General features: G+C 41.4%; 1 protein-coding gene across 1 annotated transcript in view; it reads right to left on the reverse strand.

The window, feature by feature from the left end:
• LOC126455925 (putative inorganic phosphate cotransporter) overlaps window positions 1-22,840 on the reverse strand; it is a 59,331-nt gene that overhangs the window by 18,695 nt on the left and 17,796 nt on the right. Inside the window, exon 3 of the mRNA XM_050091687.1 lies at window positions 15,298-15,447. Coding sequence (XP_049947644.1) covers window positions 15,298-15,447 — 150 coding nt within the window. The remainder of the gene's footprint in view (window positions 1-15,297; window positions 15,448-22,840) is intronic.

Consider the following 22,840-nt stretch of genomic DNA (forward strand, 5'->3'; position numbering starts at 1 on the left):
CAAAACCTGTTGATAGCGCGATACAAAACCATAAGGAACTGTGTACTTACGTAACATATCACACTGAAAGAACGGAGATACTTTATCATTATTATTATTATTATTATTATTACTGTAGCAGATAATCCACATTTTCAACACTGATGAGTGCTGAAGAACGCGGAAAAATTGTCGCAAAGCACAAAGTAATGCAGTCCATTGTTCGTGTTTAACGTTTATGGAGCCTCAAAGAGATGTCAAGCCACTCAATCATCTTGTGCGATCTCTATAAATGAGTGGGAATCAGCTCTGTCTTGCGTTTATAAAACTCTGGTTTACATTCGACACTCTTTCATTTTTTTTATTCGCATTGGTCCTTAGTTCGTCCAAGCGGTGTCTAGAGACTAAACAACTCGCAGTAAAAGGCATATTTCATCTGTCGACCGTGAACCAGTCTACTGTACCCAAATGTAGGAGTGCCCACCAATAGTTCCAAGCAGGGTCCGAGAAATTAGTCAAGAATAATTACTCTATTTGTGGCTCGTTACTCTCAAGAGGAGTACTTTGAGGCAAGAGCCAGGAGTAGCAACATCGCTGACCTGTTAGCAAGGGGAACCACATAGGCACGGAACTGCTGACGCATCTGTACAATGAGTGCGCACGTGTGATCCCTGTTGGCCGAACTATTCACTTCTGAGTTTAGGTTACAATAGTTTCTCAACGAATGTCTAAGGAAATTCACACATCAGTACTTAATGTACTCATTGTGGCGAGATTTATCTCACCACGCTAGACAACTTATCTTAGAGGGCGCATACACGTCACCTCTGCTGTACATTCCTGTTGCTCACCTGTGAGGGATGACGTAGTCCTCATCCTCATCAATGTTTTAGACTTGGCCCCGAACGCCTCTTGCATACTGGATAAACCCGTAATGTAAGTGGCTCTACATCCCACATAACTAATCCTGTGTTTATCATGGATCTACATATCTTCGACATCTTGATCTGCAGGTTATATCCGTGAAAATATTGAAAGAAGTTCTAAAATTACCATCCGTTGGTCATTTAGACTATGCTGGATGCCGTCCCTGGAATCCTTGTTCTTCCTCTGAGCTTTCCTTCAAGGTTTGTGATCAGTGTATGAACTCTCAGACACCTGATCTGTGAATAATGCGTTTCACTCTCACGAGATAGTGCTTCATTGGTAGACGGAGGTGAAGTACTGTTAACGAGCGTAACTACATTATTATTGAAGTACTTCTCTTTTAAAAAATGGAGTCGCGTCCAAAAGCTACAATACATTACAACAATTCTGTTGCATATGATGAGTTTAGCTTGAAACGATAATAATTGTATGCCTATCAAAAGTTTACCCCATATGTCTTTTTTTGAGGATGTATTCTTTTAGCACATACCAGTACAAACACCAATATTGTGTACCAATGGCAAGTCACCAAAGAAAAGTTTCATCTTCTTCCCAAAGCGACAACATCAAGCTACAACGTCTACAAACATCTTAACTTTTAAGAGATCAGACCTTAGAGTGACTACTACCAGGGTTAGGGATCTCAAACTGGTAACAGTATTACATAATTCACCAGAAAGTGTTCATTTGTAGTTAATTTTATATCGGACGGACTTGTTGAGAAACATAACTTCGTATTTCCCTTTTTTTTTTTTTTGATAAATGAAGAAACCATAGATCTGTTGCTAAATCCACCATCTTCTGTGGTTTCTTCAATTTTCAAAATGGACTTGTACCGCTGTGGCTGTCCCACAAGGAGAAATATTTCCCTTCATCCGCCAGTTTATAAATAATTTATAAACAGTCGCAAAAGTACTGAGAAACACGTACACTCGACAGCAAAGAAATTCGGTTAGATGTACGCAAAATGACAGAAAATCGGACCATTTGGCAACAGCAGCAGAAAAACCAGACTGGGGCGTGACGTCAGAGAGAGAGGGGAAATGCGTCTTGATTTAGGAAATGTGAGGTACCCGACACTCACTCTGTAACTGTCTAGGCCCAATGTGTAAGTGTGGCGAATTGTAGTTCATACACATCTTATGTCCATGAACCAAGGACCTTGCCGTTGATGGGGAGGCTTGCGTGCCTCAGCGATACAGATAGGGGTATCTGTTGAGAGGCCAGACAAACGTGTGGTTCCTGAAGAGGGGCAGCAGCCTTTTCAGTAGTTGCAAGGGCAACAGTCTGGATGATTGACTGATCTGGCCTTGTAACATTAACCAAAACAGCCTTGCTGTGCTGGTACTGCGAACGGCTGAAAGCAAGGGGAAACTACAGCCGTAATTTTTCCCGAGGGCATGCAGCTTTACTGTATGATAAAATGATGATGGCGTCCTCTTGGGTAAAATATTCCGGAGGTACCATAGTCCCCCATTCGGATCTCCGGGCGGGGACTACTCAAGAGGATGTCGTTATCAGGAGAAACAAAACTGGCGTTCTACGGATCGGAGCGTGGAATGTCAGATCCCTTAATCGGGCAGGTAGGTTAGAAAATTTAAAAGGGGAAATGGATAGGTTGAAGTTAGATATAGTGGGAATTAGTGAAGTTCGGTGGCAGGACGAACACGACTTCTGGTCAGGTGACTACAGGGTTATAAACACAAAATCAAATAGGGGTAATGCAGGAGTAGGTTTAATAATGAATAGGAAAATAGCAATGCGGGTAAGCTACTACAAACAGCATAGTGAACGCATTATTGTGGCCAAGATAGATACGAAGCCCACACCTACTACAGTAGTACAAGTTAATATGCCAACTAGCTCTGCAGATGACGAAGAAATTGATGAAATGTATGATGAAATAAAAGAAATTATTCAGATTGTGAAGGAAGACGAAAATTTAATAGTCATGGGTGACTGGAATTCGAGTGTAGGAAAAGGGAGAGAAGGAAACATAGTAGGTGAATATGGATTGGGGGTAACAAATGAAAGAGGAAGCCGCCTGATAGAATCTTGCACAGAGCACAACATAATCATAACTAACACTTGGTTTAAGAATCATGAAAGAAGGTTGTATACATGGAAGAACCCTGGAGATACTAAAAGGTATCAGATAGATTATATAATGGTAAGACAGAGATTTAGGAACCAGGTTTTAAACTGTAAGACATTTCCAGGGGCAGATGTGGACTCTGACCACAATCTATTGGTTATGACCTGTAGATTAAAACTGAAGAAACTGCAAAAAGGTGGAAATTTAAGGAGATGGGCCCTGGATAAACTAAAAGAACCAGAGGTTGTACAGAGATTCAGGGAGAGTATAAGGGAGCAATTGACAGGAATGGGGGAAATAAATACAGTAGAAGAAGAAGGGTAGCTTTTAAGGATGAAGTAGTGAAGGCAGCAGAGGATCAAGTAGGTAAAAAGACGAGGGCTAGTAGAAATCCTTGGGTAACAGAAGAAATATTGAATTTAATTGATGAAAGGAGAAAATATAAAAATGCAGTAAGTAAAGCAGGCAAAAAGGAATACAAACGTCTCAAAAATGAGATCGACAGGAAGTGCAAAATGGCTACGCAGGGATGGCTAGAGGACAAATGTAAGGATGTAGAGGCCTATCTCACTAGGGGTAAGATAGATACCGCCTACAGGAAAATTAAAGAGACCTTTGGAGATAAGAGAACGACTTTTATGAATATCAAGAGCTCAGATGGAAACCCAGTTCTAAGCAAAGAAGGGAAAGCAGAAAGGTGGAAGGAGTATATAGAGGGTCTATACAAGGGCGATGTACTTGAGGACAATATTATGGAAATGGAAGAGGATGTAGATGAAGATGAAATGGGAGATATGATACTGCGTGAAGAGTTTGACAGAGCACTGAAAGACCTGAGTCGAAACAAGGCCCCCGGAGTAGACAATATTCCATTGGAACTACTGACGGCCGTGGGAGAGCCAGTCCTGACAAAACTCTACCATCTGGGAGCAAGATGTATGAAACAGGCGAAATACCCTCAGACTTCAAGAAGAATATAATAATTCCAATCCCAAAGAAAGCAGGTGTTGACAAATGTGAAAATTACCGAACTATCAGTTTAATAAGTCACAGCTGCAAAATACTAACACGAATTCTTTACAGACGAATGGAAGAACTAGTAGAAGCCAACCTCAGGGAAGCTCAGTTTGGATTCCGTAGAAACACTGGAACACGTGAGGCAATACTGACCTTACGACTTATCTTAGAAGAAAGATTAAGGAAAGGCAAACCTACGTTTCTAGCATTTGTAGACTTAGAGAAAGCTTTTGACAATGTTGACTGGAATACTCTCTTTCAAATTCTAAAGGTGGCAGGGGTAAAATACAGGGAGCGAAAGGCTATTTACAATTTGTACAGAAACCAGATGGCAGTTATAAGAGTCGAGGGACATGAAAGGGAAGCAGTGGTTGGGAAGGGCGTAAGACAGGGTTGTAGCCTCTCCCCGATGTTGTTCAATCTGTATATTCAGCAAGCAGTAAAGGAAACGAAAGAAAAATTCGGAGTAGGTATTAAAATTCATGGAGAAGAAATAAAAACTTTGAGGTTCGCCGATGACATTGTAATTCTGTCAGAGACAGCAAAGGACTTGGAAGAGCAGTTGAATGGAATGGACAGTGTCTTGAAAGGAGGATATAAGATGAACATCAACAAAAGCAAAACAAGGATAATGGAATGTAGTCGAATTAAGTCGGGTGATGCTGAGGGAATTAGATTAGGAAATGAGGCACTTAAAGTAGTAAAGGTGTTTTGCTATTTGGGGAGCAAAATAACTGAATGGTCGAAGTAGAGAGGATATAAAATGTAGGCTGGCAATGGCAAGGAAAGCGTTTCTGAAGTAGATAAATTTGTTAACATCCAGTATTGATTTAAGTGTCAGGAAGTCATTTCTGAAAGTATTCGTATGGAGTGTAGCCATGTATGGAAGTGAAACATGGACGATAAATAGTTTGGACAAGAAGAGAATAGAAGCTTTCGAAATGTGGTGCTACAGAAGAATGCTGAAGATAAGGTGGGTAGATCACGTAACTAATGAGGAGGTAGTGAATAAGAGTGGGGAGAAGAGAAGTTCGTGGCACAACTTGACTAGAAGAAGGGATCGGTTGGTAGGACATGTTTTGAGGCATCAAGGGATCACAAATTTAGCATTGGAGGGCACCGTGGAGGGTAAAAATCGTAGAGGGAGACCAAGAGATGAATACACTAAGCAGATTCAGAAGGATGTAGGTTGCAGTAGGTACTGGGAGATGAAAATGCTTGCACAGGATAGAGTAGCATGGAGAGCTGCATCAAACCAGTCTCAGGACTGAAGACCACAACAACAACAACACATCGACAGTGCGACAGGTCGACTAGAATGATTTAGAGTGTGTGTTACCTGCAAAAGAAAAAGTTCAAAGAAAGGCAGCACGTTTTGTATCATCGCGAAATATGGGAGAGAGTGTCACAAAAATGATACAAGATTTGAGATGGACATCATTAAAAGAAAGGCGTTTTTCGTTGCGACGGAACTTCGCCGGCCGTGTGGCCGAGCGGTTCTAGGCACTTCAGTCTGGAACCCTACGACCGCCACGGTCACAGGTTCGAATCCTGCCTCGGGCATGGATGTGTGTGATGTCCTTAGGTTAGTTAGGTTTAAGTAGTTCTAAGTTCTAGGGGACTGATGACCACAGCTGTTAAGTCCCATAGTGCTCAGAGCCATTTGAACAACAGCTTCAGTACGGCTACCGACTTTCTAAACAGCACATCCGACATAATGGTTCGTCATCTTCCAGCAAAGTGGCGTATGTAACAGCAAAGACAAATTGAACCCAATCTTCGCCAACATGGATGACTAATTGGTTAAAGTGGTACGAGACACAGTATTGCAGCGCACCTCGGAACAGCTGTACCAAAACTTTAGAGACATAATAATGAAGCGCCAGTCAGTACCTAAGTGACAACGTATGCAACTAATCCTGAATGAAGAGGCCATCGAAAACAGAAGCCTGACGGAATTGTTGCGGCGCTTTCGTAAACTGGTGTGTCAGAAGCTGCTCTGAGAACCATTACGCACGATATGACATCAACACAAAGTGTGGTTTGGCAGCACATGATAATTTACCATTATCCGTATGAATAGAGGAGGCGGACGCAATTTTCCACTCTTTCTCTGCGGCACTTAATCAATATATGTGCGCTACAACAGGAATAGTGCCAGACTCTCCGGTTTGTGGCGGTGTTACATAAAGCAACAAACCGCAATTTCTCATTGACGCTACTGATGCTAAAAGAGTATGTATCGGCAGATTCGGTGTTCTGCTAACAGTAACTACAGATCACGTTTGTTAGTTTGACTGCTCACTATTTACCGAGCTCATAAAGTTATCTGACATCTCCTAACTAAAAAGTACTAGCGAGTAACAGCATCGTGAAACGACTGTATCGAACACTCTGACAAGGGAACCTCCCCATCGCACCCCCCTCAGATTTAGTTATAAGTTGGCACAGTGGATAGGCCTTGGAAAACTGAACACAGATCAATCGAGAAAACAGGAAGAAGTTGTCTGGAACTACGAAAAAAATAAGCAAAATATACAAACTGAGTAGTCTACGCGCAAGATAGGCAACATCAAGGAGAGTATGAGCCCGAGAGTACCGTGGTCCCGTGGTAGGGTAAGCAGCTGCGGAACGAGAGGTCCTTGGTTCAAGTCTTCCCTCGAGTGAAAGTTTACTTTTTTTATTTTCGCAAAATTATGATCTGTCAGTTCGTTCATTGATGTCTCTGTTCACTGTAATAAGTTTAGTGTCTGTGTTTTGCGACCGCACCGCAAAACCATGCGATTAGTAGACGAAAGGACGTGCCTCGCCAAAGAGAACCGAAAACATTTGATCGCAAGGTCATAGGTCAACCGACTCCTCCGCAGGAAAACACGTCTGATATATTCTATACGACACTGGTGACGGCATGTGTGTCACATGACAGGAATATGTTGTCGATCCATCTAACTTGTACACTTGGCGAATAGGTAAAAAGATTCTTCTACCTTGCCCGATTTAGGTTTTCTTGTGGATGTGATAATCACTCCCAAAAAAGTGATGAAAACATAAGAGTTAGTCAGTTAATAATTGTCTGAAAATAAAAAATTAAACTTTCCACTCGAGGGAAGACTTGAACCAGAGACCTCCAATTCCACGGCTGCTCACGCTAACCACGGGACCATGGCACTCCTGAGCTCGTAGTATCCTTGATGTAGCCAACTTATAACTAAATCTGAGGGGGGTGCGATGGGGAGGTTCCTTTGTAAGCAGCACTCATTGGCCAAGAAAGTACCTGGACCGACACATTGCCTGTGTATTACTGGAGTTAAGGATAACCGTAAAAATAGATACTGGTACAACGAAAAACCTGTCCAAAGTTGCAAATTTCACTTTTTTCTATTCACTCAATGACTAGTTTCGAGCCATGACCCATTTTCGATCCATCGCAACATACTCAAAAATGGTATATCGGAAAATGCAAGAACTATGTTAAGAATGTGCAAACGAACAGTGCAGCGCATACAGATAAGAGCTACCTGTATGCGATTTGAAAATGGGTCCCAGTCACAAATTAGTCATTGAGTGAATAAAAAAAATGAAATTGCAACTTTGGACTGGTTTTTCGTTGTACCGATTGACAGAAATTGCAGTCTCACAGCTATTCCAGCATGCTGGAAGTCCGTAAAAATAGATATTGACTTAGTATCGAGTCATTTAGTGCATGAACAACAAATTCGCGTTCCCGCCTACCTAGTAAAGAACCAAGAAGCGCCGATACTCTCCGCCCGCGTCTTGCAAGAGTTCGCACAAACACTGCGGTGCTCAATGCAGCGACTCATTCCAGCAGCAGCAGCCCATCACGCCATCAAGTAAACAGTTTTACACAAGGACCTCTACAGTTGTTGCACATTTGCTTACGTGTTGACGCTGTTCCACCCTACACTGGACCATATCGCGTATTACACCGCAGTTCGCTCACTTTTAATACTTCAAGACAGTAAAACTACAACACTGTAGAGAGAGTGAAGCCCGCATACGTTACAGACGGCGGTCCTTCAAAGACAGCACACACAGCTCCCCCAATTTAAATCCCACCGGGCGAGCAGCTTTCAGAGAATACCACCACCACAACTTCATCGACCCAAGATGTGGACGATACAGTTACATCAGCAACACCTGCTAGAAGCAATTTACTGACACCTGCAGTGTCGCCTCCATCGGGTTTTATTACATGATCATGGCCGTGCCATTCGCTGGAATTGTACAGAATGTTCTACAAATCGATCTCGAATAATTGTGCCCAGTGACGTGGCATCGGTTTTTGCGAATATGATGTCCATGAACGGCTGCAATTGGTCTCCAAGTAGCCGAACATAAACATTTGCAGGCAATGATCGTATCAGTTGGGCCAGAAGATCCAGTCCATTCCAAATAAACACAGCCCACACCATTATGGAATCACCACCAGCTTACACAGTGCTGGAGGACAACTTGAGTCCATGGCTTCATGGGGTCTGCGCCACACTCGAACCCTACCATAATTTCTGACCAAGTGAAATCGAGACTCATTTACCTAGGCACTGTTTTGCAGTCGTCAAGGAACCGACAGGTTCACCGGTACAGGAGAGTCGCTGCGGGTGACGTCATGCTATTAACAAGGGCACACACAGCCGCCCATTGTGGCCGAGCGCTTCTAGGCGCTTCAGTCCGGAACCGCGCGGCTGCTGCGGTCGCAGGTTCGAATCCTGCCTAGGGAATTGTTGTGTGTGATGTCCTTAGGTTAGTTACGTTTAAGGGGAGTAGGACGTCAAACGGGCCGACTTGGAGCAGGAGAGGAATGACAGGGCATTTTAATTTCCAGTGTCTATACTTTCACAAATAAATTCATAAAACTTTGTCGGCATCACCAGGAAGGATTCAGGATTCACACTCATTGCAGTGGAAGTTCGGAAACATAACAAAATAATTTTTTTTCGTGTAAAATTTCATCATTTTTTCACTTACTAATAGCTACATTTGTTGCTATAGGTACACTTTTCTTCATACATTAGATTCTGCGATGAATTTTGCACAGCATACATGCCATACTTACAGGTGTATGAAACTCTACAATTTATTTGATTTATGTAAAGACGAATGAGCTGTTGTGTTTTAACCTTCATGTTTAGAAAAAACACAAATTTTGTAGTTAATTACCTCAATTTTTACCACAGTTTTAATAGATTTGGAAAATTCTAGAGTTTCATACACCTTTAAGTATGGTTTGTATGATGTGCAAAATTCATCGAACTATCTCTCTTACTTATGAAGAAAAGTGTACCTATAGCAACAAATGCTGGCATCAGTAAGTGAAAAAAATGATGAAATTTCACACGCAAAAAAAAAAATACTTCGTTATGTTTTCGAACTTCCACTGCTATGAGTGTGAATTCTGAATCCTTGCTGGTCATGCTGACAAAGCTTTATGAATTTATTTGTAAAAGTATAGACAGTGGAAATTAAAATGTCCTGTGGTGCCTCTCCTGCTCCAAGTCGGCCCGTTTGACGTCCTACCCCCCCCCCCCCCCCCCCCTTAAGTAGTTTTAAGTCTAGGGGACTGATGACCTCAGATGTTAAGCCCCATAGTGCTCAGAGCCATTTGAACCGTTTGAAAGGCACAGGCGTCGGTCGTCTTCTCCATGGCCCATTACCGCCAAATTTCGCTGCACTGTCCTAAAGGATACATTCGTCGTAAGTCCCATATTGATATCTACCGTTATTTCAAGCAGAATTGCCTGTTTGTTAGCACTAACAAATCTACGCAAACACCGCTGCTCTCGGTCCTTAAGTGAAGGCAAACACCCACCGCGTTGTCTGTGGTGACAGGTAATGCCTGGAATGCAATGCGGATCTCAGAAAATTAAATTCCTTAACGTTTTCCGAAATAGAATATGCCATGCGTCTAGCTATAAATAACAATCCCTTCTTGCGGCCGTAATCACCACGAAGACCTTTTCACATCAATCACCTGAAGTACAAATGACAGCTCCGCCAACCCATTGCCCTTGTGTCCGCGATACTGCCGCCATTAGTGTGGGTGCATATCGCTATCCGTCTCAGTACACATCTCCTTTCGAGCCATTTCACACAACTGACTCAATTGTGGCAAAATTTAGCTAGTAATCGTTTTTGCTGTATATTCTGTAGTATTTACGTGCATTAGTGTCAGATAGACGTAATAAATTGAAGGTTTCAGTTTTTCTTTGCGTCCGAATAAGATAAGCGATGTTTCTGTTTAGGCCAGTTTCGCGTGTATGCAAACGTTTGTTTACATTCTTAACTGACGTTAAATAAGTGGGATTATCAATTACGTCAGTGCATAATACTCAGTATATACGTTTATTAGTGTCATTTAGACACGATACATTGAAGGTAGCTGTTTTTATACTTTTTATTAGGTCATTTTTCTCGGGTACGTAAACGTTTGTTTGTTTACATTACAAATACGAGGGTTAATCAATTTAAGTTAGTGTACTATACTCACTATTCACGTTTATTAGTGTCATTTAGACTCACTACATCGAAGGAGAAATTTTTATATGTTTTGTTGGGAAAAGTAACACTGACTGTGAATTTTAACCTCATTTGTATACGTTTGACCAGCGCAACCTGCGACCGTTAACAGTTAAACAAACGTAAAATTACTTCGTAAATTAGTGTTAAAAAAATAAAACTACAATTTCTGAGTAAATCAGTGTTACAATACAACTTCTGAGCCCTTCGTACATACGGTTTAGTTAGCAGTAAGCTAAAACTCACCTCACCACTTGCTGTGGGCATTAGTGATCGTACGTACTGTAAGCCCATCGATTTATATAAAGTAGAGTTCGTATTTGTCCTTTACATTCTGAACTCTTACTGCTAGCTAAAAGTTTTGTTTTGTACCTGCGTCTGTCAGTGTCAGTGTCATTTAGACTCGGTACATTTCAGGTAGCAGTTTTTATAGTTTTATTAGTTCATATTCACGTGTACGTAAACGCTTGTTTAATTTATAAATACGTGGGATAATCAATAGCTGTAGCTTACCGTAGGTTACTGTTTAATTCGTTAATAATATTCACTACACAGCCCATAGCATTTTACTGTAGGAGACTCTCTTATTCTTTAGTATTCACCATATAGCCCCTAGCAGGAAAATAAGCACCAGATCTAGCTTCTACCATACATTTTTATTGTTTTTCATTGTTGAGTGTCCTTTCTGCCGGCTAGAGTGTAGCTGTTAACCTTGTGTGGCAGTTACTTACCTTAAGTTTCTTATAGTAAATAAGTTCTTAGCTAGATGGATAGGGACTGTGTCTTTTGTGTGAGGATGCAGAAGGAGTTGGCCACAGTCCAAACGCAGCTGGAAGCTTTGTTGGCCACAGTCAACAAGCTCCAGAGTGCCACCTTAAGGTGCGGTGGGGATGGGGTGCCTGGGGCAACCTCTGCTGTACTAGGTGTGCAGGGCGGGAGGGGGGGGGGGGATGTCACAGCTCTCTGTCACTAAACCGACCTCAGGTGCGGACTGTGTCGAGGTCTCGAGCTTCCAGGCGAAGGCTGCATGGGGGACGCAGGCGCCTGCCTAATCCCAAGCACTTTGCTAATAGATTGAGTGTGCTATCTGATGCTGGGGGGGGGGGGGGGGGGGAGAGGCTGAGCTGGCTCAGAATGCACCTTCTGCCAGGATAGTGGCTGCTCCTTCAGCGAGGTCCGGACAGGCACGAGGGGTAGGGGTTTGTTAGTTATTGGGAGCTCCAATGTCAGGCGGGTCATGGAGCCCCTCAGGAACATAACGTTTAGGACGGGGAAGGAGTCTAACGTTCACTCCATATGCTTGCTGGGGCACCTTGTCTGGGATGTGGAAGAGGCTCTTCCAGCGGATATGGAGAGTGCGGGGAGTAGCCTGTTGCAGATTGTTGCACATGTCGGCACCAACGATGCCTGTCGTTTGGGATCCGAGGAGATCCTTGGGCCCTTTCGACGGATGTCTAAATTGGCGAAGGCGCCCTCCAGCTCTCGAGGAGTGAAAGCCTAGCTGACGATCTGCAGCATCATACCCAGGGTGGACTGGTGTCCTCTGGTTTGGAGTCGAGTGGAGAATCTAAACCAGAGGCTACGTCGACTCTGTGACGAAAATGGTTGTACATTCCTCGACTATAAAGAGGGAGGTTGTAGGACGCCCCTCGATAGATGGGTGCACTACACACAGGAAGCAGCTACATGGGTAACACAGTACTTGTGGCGTGCACATGGAGGTTTTCTTAATTGAGGTTCCTCCCTACGGGAAACAAACCCTTGGCCTGAAAAATTACCAATTCATGACACTGATGTGGGTGTGCCAACTGTAAAAATTGTTGGTTCACCTAAACAGGTCATTCCAAAGAATTTAAATACGCTAAATCTTATGTTAGTAAATTGTCGAAGTGTCTGTAGCTACTCTTCGAAATAAACAGTAGCAATGCCAACATTGTATTAGGTACCGAAAGCTGGTTGAAACCAGACATAAATAGCAGTGAAATTTTGAACTCGCATTGGATAATGTTTAAGAAGGATAGGACTGATGGTATGGGAGGTGGTGTGTCCATTGCAGTTAAAAGCTGTTTAAACGCAGTTGAGATCGATGCTGGGTCGCACTGTGAAATAGTCTGGATAAAGCTGTCAATCAGAGAAGGACTGACCATTGTATTAGAATGATTTTATAGACCACCAGCATCCGCAACAATCGTCGCAGAACGTTTCAGGGTAAGTCTTGAGTACATAGGAAATAAATATCCGAATTATCCCTTAGTTATAGGTGGAGACTTTAATCTGGCATCCATTGACTGGGAAAATTACACGTTTATCACAGGGAACAGAAGCAAAAGCTCGTGTAAAGTTATTCTAGGAGCGTTCTCAACATACAACCTTGAGCAATTGGTTGGAAAACCAAATCGAAAGGGAACGTATTAGATATCTTGACGACAAACAGACCTGATCTTCTTGACGAAGTTAATCTAGAAGAAGGTATTAGCGACCATAATGTCGTTATGGCTTCTATGTCAGTGGAAGTTAAAAAAAAAGAAAAATCATAGAAACAGCGTAGAGTTTCCTTGTTTGGGAAAGCAAATAAAAGTGTGATTAATGAATAACTTCATAGTCAGCTCCAAGCATTCACCGCGGGACACACAGATACTGAGCATCTTTGGTTGGAATTTAAAGGTATTGTCCACCAAGTGCTAGAGAAGTATTTTCGAACAAACACAAGGATGGCTGACATAGTGGTTAGAGTATCTGGGATTGTAAAACAGTTAAGCTCCTTACACGCCAGGAAAGCACCTGGCCCAGACCGCATCCCCGTATGATTATATGTTGACTATGCTACAAATATAGCACCATTCTTATCATCTGTCAGAGATCATTGGAACAGCGCAAAGTTCCACAGGCTGGAAGAAGACCCAGGTCATAGCAATCTATAAAAGGTGTAGAAAATCGGATGCACGTAATTACCGCCCAATGTCACTGACATCGATTAGTTGTAGAATCATGGCACATATTTTGTGTTCAGACATGATGACCTCTCTAGAGTCTAAGAAGCTCATCTGCACGGTTTTAGGAAACAGCCATCACGCGGGGCACAGATGTCCCTCTTTGTGTATGATATACAACAGACTCTAGATACCGGCTCCCAGGTTGATGCCATATTTCTCGACTTTCGAAAGGTGTTCCGCACTGTAACTTGCTCCAAAAAGTGCACGCTTACTGTCTATCCGATGACGTATGTGGCTGGATAGAAAATTTTCTAACAGATAGGGAGCAGTATGTCGTCCTGAATGGAGGGACGTCAACAGAAACATCTGTAACTTGAGGTGTGCCCCAGGGCAGCGTAATGGATCCGCTGCTTTTTACGATTTGGTTGATGTTATTGACAGCGGCATTAGACTGATTACCGATGATGCTTTAGTCTACAGGAAAGAAGTATCACAAGGAAGTTGTGAACAAACCAATGAGGATTTGCAGAAAATAAATGCGTGCTGTAATGACTGGCAGTTATCTCTCCATATTAGTAAGTGTAAGCTACTGCGTATAACAAGGCGAAAATTCCCATTAATATACGAGTACAAAATAAATGCCCAGTCGTTGGAAGCTGTGACATCCGTCCAGTATCTGGGTGTGACTGTTCGAAATGATCTCAAATGGAATGATCAGATAACACAAGTAACGGTCAAGGCGAACTCTAGATTGCGGTTTATTGGTAGAATCCTGAAGCGATGCAGTCCTTCAACAAAGGAAATTGCTTACAATACGTTAGTTTATCCAGTCTTAGAGTATTGTTCAACTGTATGGGACCCTTACCAGTTGGGTCTCATTCAATAGATTGAGAAGGTCCAAAGAAGAGCAGCAAGATTAATGACTGGTACATTTAGCCATCGCGAGAGCGTCACAAATCTCATAGTAAGTTTGAAGTGGGATACATCTGCAGATAGCCGGCGCGCTAAACGGAAGGGGCTGCTCGCTAAATTCCGGAATCCGATCTTCCCCGAGGATGTAAAGCACATCTTATTACCACCAGCTTTCAAATTGCGCAATGATCACCACTAAAATATAGGAGAAATTAGAGCTCGTACTAAGGGGTTCAGACAGTCGTTTTTTCTTCGAGCGACACGTGAGTGGAACGGGGGGGGGGGGGGGGAGGAGGGGAATATGACTTTGGCGTGAATTGTGCCCTCCACCACACACCGCTTGGTGGCCAGCGGAGTATATATGTAGTTGTAGACGTAGAAACAGTATAACATATTTATCATCTCTTGGTACTTGGAGTATGACTCTGGGAAACTCTGATATTCGACTGGAATGCTGAGGACTTTGCATAATTACCGTGCGATACATCCACAATTATACAAACTACCCTAGAATTAGAAATTATAACTTTTTGAAATTTCTCAAACTGGCTTTGTCTCTCAAAAAGGCGTGCAAATTTGTTTATATGTAGGACATGTTTATTTCACTTCATCGTTAGACGAACATCTGTGATATGGGCTGCCAAATCCTGATGGGCCGGATTGGCTTCACAATGATTCATTCTTTGATTATCTGTAGCAGTTTCGATAATCGACACAACATCCATAATTTTTCCAGACTCATTTATAAAGTTACCAGAAAAGTCGAAAGCACGTCAGAATATTGATATCCGCAATGGATCAGAGTGGAGGAAAGCACTCTACAATTATTTTCTCAGTTAATGACCTCTGCCACACATTTTACACCCAAACACAGTTAATGACGTAAGCCGCTTTACTTACAGATGCAATGTCAAATCCAAGAAAATTACTGAAATACGTTGGTAATTCTGTGAAGAGCGTGTCCATTCCCCAGTTCTGTGTCATAGTGACTACTATGAGAGCAAATACGGGTAGTGATGTGAAAATCGATATCCACGGCGTTGGAAACTTCTGTAAACAACACACATAAAACCGTCTCAGTAAGAACATCTACAACAAAAATACGTTTTTCTTAAGAAACAACTTGTATCTTACCTTTTGTTCACGTGAGACATCCTTGCAAGATTCTTCAATATAAGTAAGTTCCGCTCTAGAAATGTGCTTGTGTTCAGATGGGGTATTCCCTCCAAACCAGAATAAGATCACTCCCCAAAGGATGGAAAGTCCACCAAAGAAGTAGAAGATAAATGGCCACCCAACGGCGCTCTCAGCTAATGCTCCTGATGTCATCATTCCTATTACTGTGCCCAGCTGATCGCCTACAGTAACGTCGAGAAAACAATGTGGTTATAGCTTCATTTTTAAAGAGAAAAGCTGATCGTTTCTCAAAGTTCCATGAACAAAACTAAATAAATTAAACAGATTAATATTTATTAAAATCATGATGCCGTTGTAACCAAGTGGTTGCAAAGTTATATTATTTTCAACCAGAAACAATCCTGTTGGCAGAACATCTGCAACTGAGCGTCATAACAGAGGTTGAAAATACCACTTCAGTTGCAGATTACTTTATTTTCACACGACCGGTTTCGGAGTGTTACCCGTATAAGTCCATCCTCAGGTGTCGTACTGGAAACAGCAATTCAATTGTGAACAGCCGGGCTAGTGGCCCCGTGTTCTTCTCTCTGTCAGTAGGTGGCAGCACCTTTGCCACTCTGGTTTACCAATTTGCCTCCTCGTTCGCATCCGCCACTTCCTGTTCTGCGCTCATAGGCAGCACACTGCGCCTGGTACACGCAGGGCTCGGGGACCTCAGCACAGCGTAGGTATCGTGATGTCATTTGTATACGAGGGTATTTCGGAAAGTAAAGATACACCGTACGCCAGAGGAACAGAAGAGTTTTGCAGAGCAAGTTGGCAACACTGCTGTTAACCTTGAACCGTTAGCTTTCTCCTCACGGTCGTTCGGCAGTTGAACGTTGCTTCTGGTTGGAGTAGGTCGTGTTTAAAATGGCTTCGCCGATTCAGAAACCCGCCAAATGCGAAGTGCGCTCCGTCATACGTTTTCTTCATGCAAACAGTCAGCGACCAGCGGATATTCACAAAGAAATTGTTTCTGTTTATGGGAACATTATGAATCGACAAAATGTAACGAAATGGTGTCGTCATTTCTCTGAAGGTAGGACCGATGTTTATGGCGAACGAAGAACAGGTCAGCCATCTGTGATCTCTGATGCCCTTCTTTGGTGAACGTAGGAAGCAATTCGTGCGAATAGACGTCTCACATTGAAAGAATTGCATCAGATCATACCGGACGTGTCAATGACAACTCTTTATGACGTTGTGACTGTCAAGTTAGGGTACAGGAAATTGTGTGCGCCCTGGGTTCCAAAACTGTCAACGGAAGAACACAAAAAGAAAAGGATGGGCTTTGCACTTGACTTCCTCACAAACTATGCTGAAGCAGGTGGTGAGTTCCTTGATCACATTGTGACAGGTGACGAGATGTGGGTTTATCACCATACACCTGAATCCAAGCAACAATCAATGCAATGGCGCCATTCGAATTCACCAAAAGCCAAGAAATGCAAAACGTTGACTTCAGCAAAGAAAATCATGGCTTCTGTTTTTTGGGACAGACAAGTATTCTTCTGTTGGAATTTATGCCTCCTTGAACGACAATTAATGCTGCTCCATATTGCCAGACTTTGAAACGTCTTCGAAGGGCAGTTCAAAACAAACGCAGGGGAATGCTGACAAGTGGAGTCCGCTTGCTTCATGACAAAGCACGGCCTCACACTGCACTCGTAACCAAAGCACAACTCAAACAATTCAAATGGAACGTATTGGACCATCCACCATACAGCCCAGACCTAGCGCCCATCGACTTCCATGTCTTCCATTACCCGAGGTCACATCTTGGTGGAAAATCATTCCACGATGATCAAAGATGAAGTTGAAATGTGGTTCCGACAACAGGCAGCAGCCTTCTATGACTGTGGGATACAAATGCTTGTGCACCGACTTAACAAATGTTTGGATAACGGGAGTGATTATGTCGAGAGATAACAAATAATCCAGTTAATAAGATGTTACTGACATTTTCTAAATAAATGTTCTATTTAAGGACTGCGAGCCATTGTATCTTTACATTTCCAAATGCCCTCATATATTTCCTACTTAGGCAGTTGTCTGTAGTAGTGTCTGGTGCCACTTGCGCATTGACATAGGTTTCATAGCACCTAACCTGACGGCGGTTTCGGAATGTTTTTTAAAAGTTCTGAAAACTTTTTAGAAAAAAATGGATTTTTCTTTTTTATGTGTGTTGCGGCGTGTGAAAATTATCTCCCGTCTTTTGCCACTTCCGGTACGATTCTTGAGGATGGGCTTATAACAGTCCGAAACCGGTCGTGTGAAAATAAAGTAATTTACAACTGAAGTGGTATTTTCAACCTCTGCTATCTTCATCCAGTTTTGATTCTCAACAGTTTCTTATTCACAAAGCATACCATGCTTCCCGAGATTAAGAATACAATGCTTGAGACATTCAAGAAAATAGAACTCTATAATTTTGCAGCTGCACAATAGTGGAATGTTTCTCAAACTTTTCTCTGAACTAATAAGAGGTTTCTCAGAACTATCCATACATTGCATTGAAACTATATACACATAAAGCCATTACAGGCAAATTAGAAGGCTGTACTGAACATAAGTCACCTGAGTAAACAGCAGTTCCCAAAACAGCATTTTCTTTGGGTGGGATCCATTTTGCCAGCAAGGAATGTGTGCATGGGTATACGAAACCCTAAAATAGCAAGGAAACTTATGGTAATCCAAAATTTAGGAAAGAAAACAATGCAGCGGTACTGTCATTACCAGAGATGAAACGGATAGCTCTTTGACTGGATACCAGATGTCCAGACAGCTGAATGGCTGGCTACTCATCGGTCCGATATTCGGCTGAACATTTTCACAGAGCATGTCGTGAAGAGTAGTGTGAGCGAGCTCACAGAGGTCAGGAGTGGACGATCGGCAGATTCCGCTGAATCTGGGCATCATCATTCATGAGTGAAGTGAAAGATTGTGTGACTTAACTATTCGATTTCTTGCGAAATGTGACCTATTTAACTTCTCGTTATTTGATGTTATATCTGAAAATAATTTGTTCATTTGCAAATGAAATTACAAAAAATATCATCAGTAAATATGAGATCTCTGTAGTTTTTGATATAAAGAGTGGCTATAAAAAGTTTGATTTCTTGTTGTTGGCGGAATTGAATTTTTTCGTAGTGTGGAACTAAAAAAAGCTGATATGTACCAATACCCTAGTTTGTTTTCTATTCTTTTGTTTTGATTTGTTTTATTACACTGATCAACAAGGTGTTTGTACATAAATATGATTACTGATACCATTGAGTAGCTACCCATTTATTGAATATTTATTTAAACTTGTTTGAGATAAGTTGATGTTTTTGCAAAATGTAGTTATAATAAGCCATTTAAACTAACAGAAAATATCTAATGTACCTTAAGCCTAATGACATAGTTCTTCTCTAATTAGTACTTCAACTATGAAAACGCATTTGACAACGAAACATCAAAATAAATCTCAGGCTATTAATAAAGTTACAGGCGCCCATGGCGGTCCATCATCTTCAGCTGCCCCCAAGACAAATCCGTCTTCAACATAGAAAAAATAAAGTTGAATAGCGAATTGCTTTGGGACATACACGACGTATGAGGGACAAATTTTATTATTTAATAGCAGATTTGACTGCACTAGACAATGAGCTATTATCTATCAGAAACGACTGGACTTACAACAGTCCTAGAACAAGCTTTACAACTCAGCTGGAACACGGAGCTCTTGCAGTGAGATCTTGTCATAGTTGTCATGATGAAGAAAATGCAGCAAAGAAGCGTACATGACGCCATTGTGCCGGGTATAGTGGGAAGCAACTCATTTTTAAATTGTGACGCAAAAAAAGACAACAGAGTTGCAACTAAAACGGGTGTTTATTTAGTCGGTGACTGGTTCTCAAACCAACCAAGGTTTGCCAAATAAAATGTCTAAATAGCAGTGACCGAGGTGTGTACATAAGCTTATAATCCCAACTAACGTTAGTTAAAGTTAACATTGGTTAACGAACGTTATTTGCGACCATAAGCATATCTACTCACTTTCTTTACTTCCTCTTTGATGGACATTTTACTAGGAAAACATTGGTTGATTTGATAACGCCGCATCCCGAAACCTGTCACCGACTAAATAAACATCCCTCAGGTTGCAACTCTGGCTGTCTCCTTTTGCATCACAAAGAGACTTAATTCCGTCGCAGATCGCAGGGAAATTTTCCAAAGCAAACGCATTTACTCGTTAATGACACAGGCGCTAACATGGAGAAAGCTGTTCAAGAGATTGAGTATAATTCATCTAGATGTTCCATTTGCTTCAGATGACTATGACTGAGCCATTCAAGGTCCAAGTTGAAGAAGAAGGAATAATCGCTTCTGGTATATATCTCGTACGCACTTCAATGATTCGAGCTTAGCTCACAAAAAAAAAGAGTCCAGAAGGAACTAAATTTACCAAAGCATCATTGGTGCAACTTATCAGCATGAGACGGATTTCCACCTTTTGTATGGTACAACGCTTCTGGAAACAAAAACCGGCAATGTCTGCATGTGGCTGTTCATGATAAGCTTAGCAATTTGATGTCACATCAGTGGGGTTTGATGGAGGAGTGGGTTAAGCTTTTGAAGTCCTTCAAGAAATTGAGAAAATAAGTTCTCGTCTCTCCTGCATATCCAAAGTAAAATTACATGTTGTGGTATTAAATAAGTATTAAGATAAGGTAGAAACAGCAGAAAGGGTCTCTGAGTTACAACAGGGTCTTATTGGTAGCTGGATTGGAAAGTCGTTTCAGCTTCTTAAATGAAGATCCAAATTACTCGACTGCCAACTTTTTAAACCCAAGATTCGACACAGATTGTTTGGAGATTGTTGAGACTGAAAGAACTCAGCAGATCTCATAGGAATTTTGCGAAGAATTTTCCACCAGAGGAGACAAGACTGAATCAACTATCTCTCGCAAAGCTCACGACACGTTTTGGGGATTGCTTTAACGAGTTGGTAAATGAAAATAATAATAGTCAGCGTGATGGACAAGAAACAAGCATGATTACAAGTGAGATTAGGCATTATTTGATAACAGCCGAATCATTTGCAGCTCGACTCAATGCCAAAATCTCATGGAGCTTCCATAATTTATCTTTGAGTATCTAGAAACACTATCAGTATCAGTAATAGTATGAATACTATTTTATTCTTTTGTTAAATTAATTTGTTTCTCAATGTTTTGTGTCAAGTAATTCCAATTTTCTGTGTTTAGTATCTTATATGTGAATTAAATAAAGTCGATTTTGTACATTTTCCATAATTTATTGAAAATCTAGTATTCTCCAGATTTTGGCCTACTATCTGGACCCAGTCAGATAGTAAACTGTGTCGGATAGGGCTGATAATGGATAGTTGTAGCATATCCGTTTCATCTCTAGTCATTGTCATTGACCCTAAATATAATGATTCCTCCTTCTTGTAGTATTAATATAAGTAATTATACATCACATAAAATGATTTACTGTGAAATGCTCACATTGTATCACACAAGCTTTAAGTTCCACATCTCTGAATTAGGTCATCAGCAAAAGTTGCATTTTGTTTTGGTAGTAGGCCTACATACGAATTAAATGTTAAAATGAATGAAGGTAGCTATGATTTAATATAAATATTATTATGTAAAGTCCCATACAATATAATATAATTATTAAGGAATAATGTATGAATGTTTTTAATTTTTATTAATTATTGGACAAAGAAGTTGAGGTAATGACATTGAATTTCAACTGACATTTAATTTTTTCTAACGACAGAAGTTTCAGAATTCTTGCAGATGCACCAACAAATTGAAATTTACATGAATAATTTTAAAAAGTATAATGGGATTTTTCTAACTTTTTCTCACATTTGATTTTACTGTGGACCAGTAAAACTGTATGAATGTTTTGCAAATTTTTGGTAAGTAACTGAATGAAATCCAAATGATCAGATACCTTAGATCTCATTTTCCTAACAATCACTTTCTGTCACTTCCGCTCTTTCTACTCAATTGCAATAAATTTCAAATTTCGTATGTAACTAAAAGAAGAAGGCTGGTTTGTAAATGAAGATAACTTAGGAAACAAATTTGCAGTGGTATGCTCTTTTAATTGTGTTACTTTTAGAAAGAGGTTTATAAGAACTGAAAAAAGTTTGACACGTAAAAGATAAAATTGATCACATTACTCTAAATAATGATGATGTTTCTTTATCTTTAGTTGGATGTGTAGATGATACCTTTGTTGCATTTGGTGATACCATAATTGTTGTGAACATTTGAATGAAGACATTTTGCATTTTGGGTTGCGTCTTGTGACATGATGTATTATCCTGTTGAAAAATTCCACTGCTGCAGGAAACATGATCGTCATGAAGGGGTGTACGTGGGCTTTAACAATGTGCGATACTCCTTGGCCGACATGGTGGCTTCCATGAGCTCCACTGGACCCTTAGATGACCACATGATTGTTCCCCAGAGCATAATCGAGTCTCCACCTGCTTTTCTCCGTCCCGCAATACAGATGTCTTGGAGTTGTTCCCCTGTAAGATGACGTATTTGCACATTCCCATCACCATGATGAAGAAGGTATCGGGATACATTAGTTCATGTAACGGAATGCCACTGTGGCAACGCCCAGTTCTGATAGACACGTCCTCATTTCAGTCGTAGTTGCTGATGTCGTGGTGTTATCATTGGCACAAGCCTTGACGTCTGTTGTTAGTTCTGCAACAGTTAGCCAAAATGTGTTGTTTTACCAGTCTGCCCAACCTACAACGTCCGACATAAGTAATGAGGAGTGGTCGCCCAACCCCACAACAATTGGATGTGGTTTTTCACTTGTTGAATACACTCACCACAGCACTCCTCGAACACTCGGCAAGTCCTGCAGTTTCCGAAATGCTTGTGCCGAGACTCCGGGTGAACACAATCTGCCCTCAGTGAAACTTCCCATTCCGCACATTGACAGCACGATCACTGATACTACATGCATTGGGCGTGTGTAAACAATCAAACAATAAGCAACCAGTTACACATTAAAAATTTAATTTATTGACTGTTTTTCAGAAGGTTATGCCTTCTGAAGAAGTGCACTAAGTGCCCGAAACCAGACAAGAAATTATATTTCTTATACGCAACTGGTTACTTATTATTTCTTTATATACGGCTATAGTTGCTGAAGATGGAAAAATACTAAACCGTGCGTGACTAGCAGTCATTCCTCTTCAGGTGATGCTGCTATCGCC

This window comes from Schistocerca serialis, chromosome 1, assembly GCF_023864345.2.
Source record: "Schistocerca serialis cubense isolate TAMUIC-IGC-003099 chromosome 1, iqSchSeri2.2, whole genome shotgun sequence".
NCBI classification, from domain to species: Eukaryota; Metazoa; Arthropoda; class Insecta; order Orthoptera; family Acrididae; genus Schistocerca; species Schistocerca serialis.